Genomic DNA, 16,645 nt, shown 5'->3' with positions numbered 1-16,645 from the left:
ATGGTGTCTGAGATTATGGACCTAGTGGACAGGAACGTGCATCAGTGCTGGTTCCTCCGCTTTCTGGTGGCAGTTCCCGAATGTGAGTGTCCCCTGGACACAGGCTCCAATATGGGTATGGGGCCTCTGAGCCCGTGACTCACTGTGGGTCTCTGACCCCAGGTGTCCTGCCCCAGGTACAGCTTCAGGAGTTAGGACCAAGTCTAGTGTGACACCCTCCCAGACGCTGTCCCTCATCTGCTCTGTCTCTGGATTCTCTATAACCAGCTATAGCGTGAGCTGTATCTGCCAGGCCCCTGCAAAGGGGCTGGATTGGATTGGTTGTATATGGGGTGATGGAAGCAATAACTATTACCCAAAGCTTAAGTCCCTACTCAGCATCACTAGTGACACCTCCAAGAACCAAGTTTACCTAAAACTGAGCAACTCAGTAATGGAGGACAAAGGCATGTATTATTGTGCAGGAGACACACTGAGGGAAACCCACATCTGGCTCTCAGTATTGCAAGAAAATGGCTCGTCTTCAGGATTGATCTCAGAGAGGCCAGAGAATCACCTGCACTTGAGCTTTCCAGCTCAAAGCCTGAGGCCTGCCGTCACCTATGAAGCTGTGCAACAGCCCCAAACTTCACAGGGATGCCCTGGAGAAATGCGGGAATTAGATGGGAATATTGAGTGGAAACCCACTGGGCTCATGAGTGAAACACTACCACAGAAAGTCAAAGTGCTCCTTAAAGCTCAGGAACTCCTCAGGCTGGGATTGTAGCAACACCATTAGGATACAGTTGCTGTAACAAACAGTGTAAAGTCAATGAATTAGTGCCTGCTCAGGGAGCCGTCTTGGGCAGTGGGGTTTTTGGTGGAGGGAAGAGCACGTGGGTGTTGGGACTGGTGTTGGCATGCTGAATACCTGAAACAGCTTTCTAAATCACAGTGTTTAAAGTAAGAAAGGAGACAGACAGACAGACAGAGAGGACAGCGTTTCCAACAATGACCAAGTATGAACAGATCAGTTCAGACTGAGCTCGTGCCTGGTCTGCAGTGAAGAGGGGATTTGGGGAAAAGTGTCTGTCACACTCCCTTCAGTCATCTCCAGAAATCCACTCCTCCCGGGACATTTGTTCTACTTCAGTGTCATTTGATGTTAAATGGCAGAGGCACCTGAGGAGCAAAAGAACCGACCATAGCCTTGGTGGAGGGTGACAAGTATGGGAACAGCAGGACCCTTGAGCAGGGACAGCCAAGCTCTGATAGAGATAAAAGATATGCAGATACAAACAGAAGCAGAATGACTTCAGTGGAAACATTGAGACAGGGCAGTTGTGGAAAATTTTTGAAAGTTAGAAAAACCACAGATTCCATGAATATTTTAAAAGAAGTATATGAATAGTTTAAATATAATCTATAATAAATTTCTACCCCTTGAGAATGCACGGTAGATCCCGTCTCCAAAATGCAAAAGTCAGAGCCAGAGTGATAGTACAATTTGTAGAGTGCTTTTCTTGCCCTCGCCAATGGGGGTCATCCTCAACATCCCAAATGGTCCCCCTGACCACTACCAGGAGTAATTCTTTCTTCTTAATTTAATTTTATTTTTATAAAGGTAGTGATGTGTGGGGACCGCGTGGGGATTGCCCTGGTTCCCAGGCAACCTCTGATTCTGGAAGTCATGCCCACAACCCACCCCAAGCGCCATCTTACAGCACACAGAAGAGAATAAAACTGGCTGGTGGGCTCCACAACTCCAGGAGAATCCTCCAAGCCCCATACTAAGCCGATATCACCGAGAGGTCCCAGATGGGGTAGGTGTTGTCTCCCCGCCTACACCCGATGGAATCCCGGTGACCATGAGCTTCTATAAGCATGGCTCTGGTATGCGGGAACGAGGACTATTTTCTGATATTTCTTGATCTGCAAAGTGATAAATGGAAAGTAAATGATCTAGCGTTTGTCCCTGAAAAACAGGTTTGAATGGTGATGGGAAAAATCTGAGCAAAATATAATGCCTAACCAAAATGCATCTTGACTGTGCATTTAACTATGGTGCTATGCTTCTGGGAGGGAAGGGTGTCTGTCCCTCCACCTGACCCCCTTGCGGTGACAACACGGTGACCTGCATCTTTTAGAGCCTAATGAACAGCCAGGTATGAAACTGCATTGAAGAGGCATGTGAGGTCTCGTGAGATGAAGGGTGGAGTTGGCCCTGCTCCTCGCCATGACAATGCTCTAGGTTGCCACCCTCAAACGCCTCCTTCGGCTTCTGAACGACCATGATCCCAGAGGCACACAAACCAGTCTTGGAACCCAGGGGCTTTTGGCAGTAATCTCTCTAGTTTTATTACTAAAATATCAAAAATCCAAATTTGCGTGGCCACTATTGTGGTCACACTACATTATATACTCTTTATAATTAGCAATAGAAAACAAATTATCTAATGATATCTTTTTGGCAAGTCTGAATGTTGGGGAAAATTCCAAATAATAATGTTGGGTCTTTTGTCGTAATATTGAATATGATCAATGTAGAGAGAGAGAGTAAAGTGGAAATCTGCCACACAAGCAGGGGGTGGGTGTTGGAGTACACGAAGCTTAGGTTTGTCAGGTTGCACCCATCACAGTGCTTCCGAGTCATTACCATTACTACATTTGCCCGTAACCACTTCTATGCTCTCTTCCTCAACCGATTTGTAAGGTCTCATCCTTCTAGGACACTGAACTTGTACTGTAAGTTAATATTGCCTTTCTCCTCTCCTTATGTCTTTTGAATAGTTTAATGTAATGTCCTTTTTGTATAGATACAGAAATATAACTAATATTATGCTTTATAACTTAGGATTTAATTGGCCTTCAATATTATTCACTCCTGGGCATCTGCCTTCTCAACTTAAGCCTCAGTTGCCCTCACTTCCTAGCACTCCAAGGGCAGGGTCCTGACGAGGGACTGGATGGAACCAGGGCAAGCCAGTAAGTTTGTGATACCCTGGCATTGAGATGGGCCAGGTCAAGGTGCCACGATTCTTAACTATAGGTTAAGAGTTTGATCATAGAAAAATGCTGTCATGATTCAAAAGTACAGATAAGACTAGGACCCTGCTGCTAGGAATAGGAAAGATATCTGGCCTGAGCACTGCAGTCTGAGATCGAGATGGCACTAGGGTAGCAATTCTATAAGTGTAAAGTATTTCTTACTGTGTCCATACAAAATGATTTACATTATGTATGCTTATATGTTTATTGGACAAGGAGAGGAGAAACACACAGGGAATTCTGTTCTAGGGTGAGTAGATCTGCTAAGTAAGAGTCTGCCCTAGAAACTTTTCCGTGTGTCCTGACTAGCTTGGATGAGACTGAACTTTTTGGTTGGGAAAGAGAGCATAGAAGTGGTTACAGACAAATGTAGTAATGGTAATGACTTGGGAGCACTGTTATGGGTGCAACCTGACAAATCTAAGCTCCGTGTACTCCAACAGGAGGGTAGGAGGGGGGGTATACTGGGGTTCTTGGTGGTGGAAAATGTGCACTGGTGAAGGGACGGGTCATTGTATGACCAACCATGAACTGAAAGGATTTGTGACTGTTCTCACGGTGATTCAATTAAAAAAAAACAAAACTTGGTGATGTGCTCTAGTAAGTGAGTCTAGCAATAATTCGCTATGCGGGTCCTGGCCTGACCGTCGTAAATGGCGAAGAAGGAGCAGTCTTCCAAGCCCTGGTAGATGCCCCCGACTGCCGTGTGCGCACCTTCCATCTCAATCTGCAGCCATGCATGCTGCTGAGGCCATAGCACAGGCCCTTGCCAGCACCATGCGCATTGTGCTTCTCCTTTTTGGCTTTGTCCAAGAATGCACCATGCTTACTAGCGACCTGTGCACACGGGTGAGGAGCAAGGGGAGTCTGCTGCCGCCTACTGAGCCAGGCCCCTCCTGTGCGCCACCACCATGTCTCCCTGGAGCATCCTCCACCCTGCCACCGCACGATGCCCCGCTCTGCCCTGTGAGGTATTGGATATGCCAAACACAGTAACAAGTCTCACAATGGGGACGTTACTGGGCCCGCTGGAGCAAATTGATGAACAATGGGAGGACAGTGCAGTGCTTTTATAAAGTTGTTCAAAACATTTGATTACATTTAATATATAATTAAATTACATTTAATATTCGAACAGCACGATTCCCACCACATGTGCTTTGAACAGCATATTCCTACCACCATTTCACCTTCCCACTGCCATATTTTCCATCCAAAATCCCAAAACCTGCCATCAAAGCAAAACAAAATAATTTATTTTGTATTGCTTGTTATTAATAGTCCACTAAAAATGAAAGAAAAAGATTTCTTAGAAGAAAGTGTGGGAAGATTGTTGTAGTTCACCCAGGAGACACTAAACCCTTCTATAATAGATTAGTAACAAGTTGCTAAAGATTAGGCCTTGTATGATTTTATATACATCTGTATAAATATACTTCCCACTGAGATGGTTGCCTTCTACTTATACCACATCAAATGTGGTATGCTACTCTTGGTACATTGTGTTGTAAAGTGTGTGATGTCCAAGAATACATTCACTCCTAACTGAGGAATGTCCAAGCATGTAGAAAGTGGCTGTGAGTAGGGCGGCAGTTGAGTTCTGGAGGTTTTTGGCTTTTGGGGCTGGCTTGGTTGGGGTAGGACGGGCCTCACCCAAACTCCTGGGTTGCTTCAAATAAAACAGCCACTGTCAGGAGTAATTCTTGAGTGCAAAGCTATGAGTTACCACCAAGCATCACTGACTGTGGCACAAAAATAAATAAATAAAACACAAAGAGAATTTTCTATTAACTAGGGACTTTGTAAACAGTTATTAGATATAACTATGTCATAATTCTTTATGGAAAGAAATAAGTACTGGGAAGAGCAATTTCATTTGGGTATTTTCATTGAGGTTTCTCGGGAGTTCAAGATGCAGCTCTGTCTAACGTTCATTGATTTAAAAAGGGCCTTTGATTCTGTTGAGACAGAAGCGGTCATTGAAGTATTAGCCAATCAGGGCATTCAAGCTCAATACATCAAGATCCTCCGTGAGCTGTATTGCAGATTCACTACCAGGATCTCACCATTCTACAAAGTAGTAATCATCAATGTCAAGAGAGGGGTTCGGCAGGGTGATACCATTTCACCGAAATTCTTCAGTGCCACCCTCGAGAACATCATGTGACAACTGGAATAGGAAGACATGGGAGTGAAGATAGATGGTCGGCAACTACACCACTTCTGCTTTGCTGATGACATTGGTTTAATATCACCAAACATCAGCCAAGCGGCACAAATGTTGGCCGACTTTGACCGTGAGTGTGGAAAGGTCGGTCTACAGCTGAATCTTACGAAGACAATGTTTATGAGAAACAGTCTCGTTCCTGATGCCCCATTTGCTCACAATGGAACGACTATCTCTGAATGCAACAGCTACGTGTACCTAGGTCGAGAAGTTAACGTGACAAATGACCTGGCACCCAAGCTGCGCAGGAGGAAGAGAGCGGCTTAGAATGCCTTCAAGAGTGTCGAAGAAATATCTAAGAGGACGAAGAACCTCCTGCTCTGGGCACAACTCTTTGATTCCACTGTTCTTCCTGCACTAACATATACCTCAGAGACCTGGGCCCTACGCAAACAGGATGAGAATGCTATTTGGGTCTCCCAAAGAAGAATTGAAAGATATATGCTTGGAATATCACGTTTCACTAAAATGAGAGAAAGAATCCGGAGTTCCGACATCTGTCGATGATCAAGAATCAGGGACGCTGTCTCATTTGCCAAGGTGTTAAAAATCAGATGGGCTGGTCATGTAATGAGATTTAAAGACGACCGCTGGACTAGAGCTGTTACCAAATGGATTCCTCGGGATGTCAAAAGACTGCGTGGCCGCCCACCTACCAGATGGTCAGACTTCTTAGTCAAGATCCTGAACGATAGGTTTGAGGCTTTTCATGTTCCTAGAGCGAACAGATGCCATTGGGCTACACTAGCACGCGACAGGGACAAATGGAGACGTTACTGGCGCCCGCTCAAGCAAATCAACGATTAACGGGAAGTCAAGTGATCATTTTCATTTGGGTATTATTTTTAGAGACACAGATATGAAATAAATTTAAATATAATTATGATTATAAGCATTCTAAATGGTGGTTATATTAAAAAGTTTTTTGAACCGTAAACAATGCAATTTATTTTCATTAGCAACTTGAAATTGAAATAATTGTGATCATTTTAACTTGTCTAAGACAGATTATTAAAACAAGTGAGGACACTCCTATGAGCTGTTCCAATGTGCTTCTTCGGCAAGTGCTCAATCCACCAGACAGCGTGTGTGAGATCAGTGTCCCACTGGGAAAAGGAGGTTCAAGGTAAGAAAGTTTCCCCATATAACAGACTGGGGCACCTCATGCAAATCCCTCTCAGGCTCTGGGGTCAAATGCTCTCTGGACTGTGGAGCTCACAAACTCAAACAGGGTTGAGTCTCTGGGGAGGGCAGAGCTATGGTCGAGAAGATGATTCTGTGGGGTCTTCTCTTCTGCCTGGTGACAGCCCCCCTGGCTGATTGTCCCAGATGTGACAGGGTCTAGGGGAGGGAGTGACTGCAGGGACTGACTGCCTTTGTCCCCAGGTGCTGTGTCTGCTCTGACCATGCAGGAGCTGAGCACAGGCGTGGTGGCCTCCTCCCAGACCCTCTCCCTCACCTGCTCTGTCTCTGGGGGCTCTGTCACCAGCAGTTACCCCTGGTATTGGATCCACCAGCACCCTGGGAAAGGGTTGGAATGGATGGGGTACTGGTCATGTGGTACCAGCTACAACCAAGCATTCCAGGGCCACATCTCCATCACGACTGACAGCTCCAAGAACCAGTTAACTTAGCCTAAAAAAAGACCAACATTAAACAGAAAATAGCAGTGTAGGTAATAAGCTAAAATATTCATTATTAGATGTGAATGAGTAGCTCACATAGTAATAGAGAATTGTTCCCATAGTAAACAGTGAACATAGCAGCAGGATTCCCATGAGCCATAATTTCTCACCTTATTTTGCTCCATTCCTATTGTGAGTTCACAAAGCATGTGGGTACTGCTCAACGTGTGCATTTGGTGGCCAAGAGCTGCCTCCTTTCCTCCCCAGGCCTCCCCAACAGAGAGACATAGAGATGTGGAACCATGGGCCCATTTAATCCAGAGCTGTTAGCATACTTGTAGAACTTCTGACGGGGTCAGAGGTATAGGACTGCATGCCCATGTGATTTACAGCGGTAAAACATTCCAACTGAGACCATTCTCTGGGGGAGATAAACTCAATGAGACGCTCTGTCTCCAAGGAATAGCAGTATTACTTCTCTTTTTCCCTCTAGCCATATATATCAAATAATTAGTCCTACAATTAACTCTTCTTCTTACCAATACTTGCAGTCATTCGAATAAACACAGTAAGAGATAAAGATCCCAAAACTTAGTTCTCTAGGCTCTGAGGGCAAGCGAGACTTTTACTGTAAATTCCAGACTGAGTCCTCAGATCATTCCAGCTTGTCCTTCCCCATGGGGATCCTGTCTCTTAAATAATAACAGCTTGCATCAAGACCATGCATTTATGCTTTCTAGACTGTCCCATTTTGATGCCTGGGTAGCTTTGCCACTTGCCCGAGGTCCATCCCAGTCCCATGATGGGACCTCATTTTTGGGGTGTCGGGAGCTACAGAACTGAAGTATGAGTCAAGTAATTATGCACTGTAGCACTGTAGCACTGTCCTCCCATTGTTCATCTATTTGCTCGAGCCGGCCCAGTAACATCTCCATCGTGAAACTTGTTGTTACAGTTTGGCATATCGAATATGTCATGGGTAGCTTGCCAGGCTTTGCCGTACAGGCGAGATACTCTCGGTAGCTTGCTACTTAAAATTAATTAACTAAAATAAATCGGTAAAGGCGAAGGAGCCATGGTGATCATATATCCTTCATGAGAGGGCCCAGGGCATGCACTGAAAGTGCAGAGGTTACTTCCTGATAACATTGCACACTTGATTGCAGGATCCCTGTGGCCCAAAACAGCCCTTATGCACTACCCCCACTGTCACCAGGCTCTGCACTCTCTTACAGCTTCCTGTGGGACCCCCAGAACGTACTGGAGTTGGGGGGATGTAAAAGTCATAAAGCTCTACCAAATGCTATTGAACCCCAAGCAAGTGAGGAATTGACCCCCCTACCCTCACAGGGATGGAGGCTAGTACATTGAGGGGACATTTGCCATGTCTGCTGCTGACCAGGATTGAAGCCAGCATACCCTAGGATCCCCTGAGCACCTCCAGGAGAGATCCCTGAGTGCAGAGCAAGGAATTAGCCCTGAACAAAAGTTGTTTTGAAAACAAGAAAGAAAAAATCACCTCCCACAGATACCTTTGGTAAGGGAAAATGGCCCTTTAGTCCTGCCTGTAATTATTCCAAGAAATGAAAGACCAGCAACAGGCTGGTCTGAGGACATTACCCAGATGATTTCCTGCCCCCACAGGTGACTGTCCTTGCAAAGGAGCTCACCGTGAGGTGTTCGCACATGCCCATTGGCCTGGCAGAGAAACTGAGGCAATGTCTGGCTCTTGACACTTTCTCTTCAGTTGTGAGCCTGAGCAATAGGTGAGCCAGGAGGCTGCTGGCCTGGCGACCTGACACCCAATGGGGTCCCTGAGCCCCGAACAGGGATCCTGACAGACAGCCCGAATTCCAACCTGCTATGCATTTCCAGGAGAGGAAGGAGCATCTGGTAGTGTCTCCCAAGGTGGGCCCGTGACTTGGTGCCAGAGGAAGACTGCCATTAGGACATTTCCAGGTCCAAGTCAGGAACTTTCCAGGTCAGGGTTAGAGGTTTGTCCTTTCTCGGCTCACAGCTCTGACTTTTCCAGGTCTTTGTTTGGAGTCTAATGCTGATCCATTAAATAATGGGCAGGACAATATTGTCCTGAGGCTTGGTCCTGGAGATTGTTAGCAAAAAAAAAATCTTTGTGAATTTTATTACTTTAATAAAAATATAAAGACTTTCTTCTGCATATGCCATCCGTTCAGTCTCTCACTCTCCATCTATCCTGGATCTGGCCACCTCTAGATGTCCTGGTTACCTGATTTAAGTCAAGAAACAAACAAACAAAATATTCCTTCCCAGAAAGAACCTGATCAGGAAAACTTGGAGCATGAACCTTTAAGGCTGTGACTGGCAATGCTGGAACCCAGGTCTTTCCCTCCGACCCTCCACCCACGATGGCTCCGCTTTGCTGGCAGAAGTTCCCGTCAGCCGCCATTGTTGGCAAAGGTGCTCCGTAGAAGGAGCGGGTGTTGGGGTTCCCAGGGGGTCCCGACAGGCCGGTTCCCAGGGTGTCCCGACAGGCTGGTTTCCTCGCTGGCGGCCAAGTGGTCACTCTGAGTGCCCTGAGCCTCAGCGATCTCCACCTTGTGAGCGGCAAGGTTGCTCCGTACTGGGCCGGGGGCAGAGGCCCCTCCCTTGATGCCCCGAGATCCTGCCCAGAGGTTTGTCTGATGCATCAGTTGGTTTTTAGGAAATAAGGGAGGTTTCCTGAAGAAAACTTGTATAGGAAGATGCCTGAGGGTGGGGAGGGGTGCTAGTCTCGCAGGTTGTCACTGGCTTGCACATAGCCACTGGGTTTGATCCCTGCAACCACACAGGTTTCTCCAAGCGCAGAAGGAATGATTGCCCCAAAATCTAAGGAAAGCGGGTGGTCAGAAGCATCGGGTTGGGGCAGTGAAGGTCACTCGAAAAGTTTCAGAGATAATAAAAATAAGGGAACGAACAATAGAAAGTATTTAAATTGTTGCTGTATGTGCTCTAGGGCCACACCCTTTGGTGTCCAGGGCTGCCTCCCTGCTCTGCACTCAAGTAATTCTGACCAACTAATTATGCCTAGGACTACATATATTTCAGAGTCAATCAACTCCCAAATATTAGGAGAATAGCATTAAGGGTGTTTCTGTGTTTAAGCAAAGAACTTTGCTCTATAGTAAAATATGAAAAAACAATAGGGGAAATAGAAAAGCTAGTAATTCATTAATCACTTGCTCACTTAACATATCATTACTCATCGATTTGCTTGAGTGGTGCCAGTCTCCATTTGTCCCTGTCACGTGCTAGTGTAGCCCAATGGTGTCTGCTCGCTCCAGGAACATGAAGAGACTCAAACCATTCATTCAGTATCTTGAGAAAGAAGTGTGACCATCTTGTAGGTGGGCAGCCACATGATCTTTTGACATCCCGTGGAATCCAGTCGGTAATGGCTCTAGTCCAGCAGGCCTCTCCAAATCGCATTACATGTTCAGCCCATCTGATTTTCATTGCCTTGGTAAATGAGACAGCAAACCTGATTCTCAATTGTCAACAGAGGTCAGAATTCTTGATTCTTTCTCTCACTTGAGTGAAGTGTGATACTCCAAGCATAGCTCTTTCAATTCCTCTTTGGAAGACATCGATGGCGTTCTCATGCTGTTTTTCTAGGGCTCAGGTCTCGGAGGCATATGCTAAAGCAGGAAGAATGGTGAAGTTGAAAAGAGCTGGAGGTTCTACGTCCTCTTAGCTATTTCTTCAATGCTCTTGAAGGCGTTCCAACCTGCTCTCTTCCTCCTGCGCAACTCAGGTGCCAGGTCATTCGTCATGTTGAGTTCTTGACCTAGGTACACATAACCGCTGCATTTGGTGATGTTTGTTCCATTGAGAGCGAATGGAACATCAGGAACTAGTCTGTTTCTCATGAACATTTTCTTCGTGAGATGACAATGAAGTCTGACCTTTCCACACTCACGGTCGAAGTCAGCCAGCATTTGTGCTACTTGGTGTTATTAGAACGAGGTCATCAGTGAAGCAGAGGTGGTGCAGTTGCCAACCATCCACTACACTCACATTCCTTCCCATTCCAGTCATTGCATGACGTTCTTGAGGATGGCACTGAAAAGTTTCAGTGAAATGGTATCAGCCTGCCGAACCCCTTTCTTGACGTCAATGATCACTTCCTTGTAGAATGGTGAGATACTGGTAGTGAATCTGTAATACAGCTCACAGAGGATACTGATGTACTGGGTTTGAAGACCCTGTTTGACTAGGGCTTCTGTGACTGCTTCAGTCTCAACAGAATCAAAGGCATTCCTTAAATTGATGCACATTGGATAGAGTGGCATCTTGAACTCCTGAGAAACCTTAATGAGCTCGGTTACTGTGTGGATATGGTCGATAGTGTTGAATCCTTTTCAGAACCCGGCTTGCTCGCATGGTTGTCCTTCATCTAGTGTTCTGCCAATCCTATTCTGGATGTCTCAAGTGAACAGTTTGTAGATGATGGACAACAGGCAGATCAGGTGATAGTTGCCAGTGTCCTGGATGTCTTCCTTCTTGTACAGTAGCATGGCCCTGCTGGTTTTCCACTGGGACAGAATCTTGCATTTAGACAGGTAGCGTGTGAAGAGCCGAGCCAGTGTATTGACGAGTACTGACGGCAGATTCTTCAGTTGTCTGGGATCTGACATTGTCTGGGCCAGGTGCTGTTCACTTCTTTACCAACAAAATGTCATGTTGGATTTCAGAAAGGAGAACGTTGGAAACGATATATCCATCTTGCAGAATTTGGTATGTGGGCAGGTGGATGTGGCTATGGAAGAGATCCGAGTAGAAGTCATAGATAATCTTCTCCATTGACCTTCTGAATATGTGATAGATACATCAGAACGTCGGAGGGCAGTCATCTTGGTCTAGTAGTTGGCAAAGGACAGTCGGACATTGTGAGTGCTTGTCCCAGCTTCTGCCACGTTGGACAGTGTTGCTGCTATTCTCTCTTTGAGGTCATCCTTTATCGATTCTCTGTACTGCTTTGCAAGCTCGGACATTAGTTTGTGGTTTCCCGAGTCTCGTGCCCAGCCACGTTGATGAATGAGCTCAAAGTTTTTTGAAGACAGGCGTCTTTCTGTGGCTATCTCTCTCTTGGCATTCCTTACACAATCATGGAGGTGATGAACCAGTCAATTGTATTCCTTGTCAATGTTGTCAACGACGGCATCGTCTCATGTTGCTGCAATAGTGCCAAAGAGCTCCCAGTTGGTGGTCGTTCTGGGAGTTCTCTTCTTAAACTTTGCAGCCCTTTCTCCCCACTCCGTGAAGTAGTATTTTGCTAAGGAGACTGTGGTCCGATCCCGTTTGGAATTTTGGGACAACAGCGACACCGGTCAGACAAAACCATCAATTGGATATGATGTGGTCAATTTCATTGTGGAACTGTCCACTGGGAGACTCCCATGTCCAATATTTAGATTCATTATAAGACACATGGTAAGACACTTAATACCCATTATTCAATAATATTGCACCATATTTGGTGGGATTCAAATATGGTTTGAATCATGGGAACACCTGGAAGGGCAATTAGAGGCCACCCTAAAAACGTCTATCCCTTTCAGAGAGCCTGAAAGCTACCGAGAGTGTCCCCCCAGCATGGCAGAGCATGGCAAGCTATCTGTGGTGTATTTGCTATGCTAAAACCAGTAAATACAATGGATCTCATTCCCTTGTCCCTGAAAGAGCCCCCAATACGTCAGTGTTAAGAAGAATGAGCAAGGAGAGGCTGATAAAATCTCAGGGACGAACTAGGCTGCCAAAACAGAGAAGGACTAAAATGACTGTTTGGACTTTCAACTCACATACACTGGCATTGGAAGGATCCATCAACGGACCTAATGGTGTAAGCACAAAACATCAAGTATGACATCATTGGTATGATTGAAATGAGAAGACATCGACCACATCACTCCATTTTTGACACTGGAGAAGAACTTTTCCTCGGGAACATGCGACAAGAAAGGCGTCGGTGGTTTTGGTGTCCTTGTCAACACGAACTTGGCCATGAGCATTGATTCATTTGAATGCCTAACAACACAAATCAGATGATTACACTTGAATAGATGTGGCTCACAGCCAGCAGTTTGCATCTTCGTTGTCTATCCACCAACATCAAATTACAATGACGAAGAAATTGAGAATTTCTACATGGAGCTGGAGAAGTTCTATAAAGAAGACCACACCTTCTACAAGATCATTGCCAATGATTTTAATGCCAAGATAGGACCGAGAAGATCAGCCAAAGAACTCCACATTGGGACCCATGGTCTAGAATGGAATGAATAGCGTGAGAGACTGAATTTATCATGTCGACTAAGACCATTCATGGCAACTTGCAGTTCCAGAATTCATTACAAATACAAAATCCAGAATTACCAGAAAGTTTTGGCTTTTAAGTAAGCAAGAGTGACTTGGGGAACTGTGACAATGAGAGGTAAAATACAAAGGAAAAGTTAAAGATAAACTTTAACTAAATTAGGAATGATAGCAAGTGCATGGTAGACTTCTCTGGGAGGAGGAAAAGGGGCAATTCACTGATGAAGCCTAAAACACCTAGTGTTAATATCAAACACCCATGATTTCCCAGCTCATTTTAAGACCTACTAATCCCCTGGTGTCCCACAGTCCCAGTTCTAACTCACACAGTCTCTGTCTTCATGTGTTACCTATTGACGCAGCTGAGATCACCCCGTCTGTCTTGTATCTCACCCCTCACCTATAATCAGACAATCCCTCAGTGTGACTCTGCCTCTTTCCCTCCATCTCTCCTTCAGTCCCTCCATGGTCTCTGCTCTGCATTCTCCAAACCCGTCTGTCATTAACATCACCAGCATGTCTTTGGCATTCTTCAGAACTGCCGTCACTCACGTCTTTCAGTCCATTGAGGTTCATCTCACAATTCTCTACTTCAAACAGATCAGTCAACAAACACCCATCCTAGATATGAAAATTATTTCTAGGGATATAATACAAATTGAAAATTCTATAAACTAAGAGCTATTGTCAGTGTAGCAATGGTGGTTAATATTGGTAAACGGCAGTTATTTAAGTTACAAAGGGGAAAAGATGATTATTAGTGAAATAATGATTTTCCTGATTGTGCTGATGGGGAACACACAGGATATACAGGCCAAATTTGTGACTATGTGACACCTCATACTTCACAGCACTGATGTACCAAGAGTAGCACACTACATTGGATAGAGTGCAAAGAGAAGGTAACTTTTCTCGGGGAAAAAAAGTACATATATGTGTGTGTATATATATATATATATATATATATATATATATGTGTGTGTGTGTGTGTGTGTGTGTGTGTGTGTGTACACAAGTCTCATCCTTGTACCACATATTAGGAATATCTTATATCTCTTATATAAGGACGTAATGGCACAGTGGAAAATACTACAATCTTTACACATGTTCTCTATGAAAACTTTTTTGGATCACTTTTAGTAAATTATTTATAACAAGCAATACAAAATAAATGATTTAAATCCTGCTTTAGGGGCAGGTTTTGGGGGTCAGCATGGAAACATTCAAAATATGGTGGTGAGAAGGTGTAATGGTGGTGGGAATGGAGTTGAATATTAAATGTAATAAATTATTTTGAACAAATTAAAAAATAAGTTTAAATTTTAAAAATAAATACAAAAATAATTTAAAAATTAATAAAAAATATTTTCCTGGTTGTGCTGGTGGGGGTAAGGAGGCCCTGCCATGTTTCTGAGTTAACACAGGGTTATTAACAAGGTCAATATTCTGAGCTACCCCAGGTCTGATCAGTTATAAGGACAACTGGGACCTAGCAGGGAGCTGAACCCATAACAAAGAAATAGGTCCAATACTCCTGAAATTCATATGGAACAATACACCCCCATGAATAATTACAGCAATTCTTTGGAAAAAGATGTGAGGCATCACCTTCCCCAACTTCAAACTGTACTACAAAATGGTAGAAATTAAAAGAGCATGATATTGAAAAAAAGGCAAACCCCAGAACCATGATGTAGAGATGACTATCTGGACAGAGACACTGACGTATATCATCATTAAACCTTTGAGTAAGGAGTAAGAAATATGAACTGGAGCAAGGAAAGCCGCTTCAAGAAGTGGGTAAACTGGGCATCTACATGTTAAAAAAAATATTGAACTCAGACCTTTCTCTAACAACATACACAAAAGTCATATCAAAGTGGATTAAAGACCTCAACATCAGACTTGAATTCACAAGTCACATAGAAGAAAACATAGGCAAAAGCCTCCATGACCTTGAAGCTAAAGGCATCTTCAAACTTAAAACACGACAGACTAAGCAAGTGGAAGCAGAGATAAACAAATGGGACTTCATTAAACTAAGAAGTTTCTGCACATAAAAAGAAATTATGCCCAAGATACAAAGATAGACATCATAATTAGAAAAATATTTAGGCATTACCCATCTGAAAACTGGTTAATAGCAAAAATATATAATGCACTGGGCTTAAGCAATAGCACAGCGGGTAGGGCATTTGCCTTTCACACAGCCGACCCGGGTTCCATTCCTATGTCCCTCTCGGAGAGCCCGGTAAGCTACCGAGAATATCCCACCCGCACAGCAGAGCGTGGCAAGCTTCCAGTAGCATATACAATATGCCAAAAATATTAACAACAAGTCTCACAATGGAGATGTTACTGGTGCCCGCTCGAGCAAATCGATGAACAAAGGAAGGACAGTGACAGTGCTACAATATATTTTTGTTTATATTAAAGCCTTTACTTAAAGACTTAAATCCTCTTTTAGTTTGTTTTTTACTATACTTATTTTAGTGAATTAAGTATTTATTGTATTATTTTACATAATCTCAGCAAAGAACACTCAGTGTCCCCTTTTAACATATATATATATATATATATATATATGTGTGTGTGTGTGTGTGTATATATATATATATATATATATATATATATATATATAGTAACTCAAGATTCCAAAAGACCATCCATGGTAACTCAAGATTCCAGAAGGCCGAATCTAAACGGTGAACATGGGAGTCTCCCAGTGGACGATTCCACAATGAAATAGACCACATCATATTCAATCGACGGTTTTGCCTGACCCATGTCGCTGTTGTACCAAAATTCCAAACAGGATCAGACCACCGTCTCCTTCGTGCAAAATTCTACTTCACAGAGCAGGGAGAAAGGGCTGCAAAGTTTAAAAAAAGAACTCCCAACAGCACACAGCCGTACAGAGAGAAGAAGGACCACATGGAGGGCTGGCTTCACAGCTTCCGGAGAAGAAACCAGGTTCCAAAAAGAGCTGAGATCACCGGGAAGTCCCAGATGGGGTAAGTGCCGCATCCCGCCTCCCCCAGATGGAACCCCGGTGACCAGAAGCCTCCACAAGCATAGCTCAAGTATGCGGGAACTAGGACTTTTCCTCCAAACCGCACGGCCGCTTACGCGGCTGCGCGACATCTCTGTATATACAAAGTGATCAATGGGAAGTAAACCACCCAACGTTTCTCCCTGAAAATCAGAGTTAAGTCTGGAGCACAGCCACAGCCCCAGAAGCACAAGGACTTAATGCAGAACCCAGCAGCTTGGAGCAGAAAAGTGAACGGACTATGCATTAATCCAGGCCATCATGTCTGCCCAGAGAAGAAAGGGTGTTGCCCCATTCGCCCTCTCCTCTCTGGAAAGAAGATGGCGGCCACATGGGTGCCTTGTGGAGAGCAGGTGTGGCCCGGGAGTGTGGGGGCGACTAAAA

The 16,645-nt window shown here is 44.5% G+C and overlaps 1 gene segment (V, D, J or C); it reads left to right on the top strand.

Moving 5' to 3' along the window:
- Window positions 1-6,888, top strand: LOC130023157 (immunoglobulin heavy variable 4-39-like). The segment is given in 2 exon segments: window positions 1-82; window positions 6,641-6,888. Coding segments are annotated over 2 exon segments (330 nt in total).
- The last annotated feature ends 9,757 nt before the right edge of the window (window positions 6,889-16,645 follow it).

This window comes from Sorex fumeus, unplaced genomic scaffold (assembly GCF_029834395.1).
Source record: "Sorex fumeus unplaced genomic scaffold, SorFum_2.1 ptg000022l, whole genome shotgun sequence".
NCBI lineage: Eukaryota > Metazoa > Chordata > Mammalia > Eulipotyphla > Soricidae > Sorex > Sorex fumeus.
Note: the sequence above shows the minus strand (reverse complement) of the source record. Positions and strands in the feature narration are given on the sequence as shown.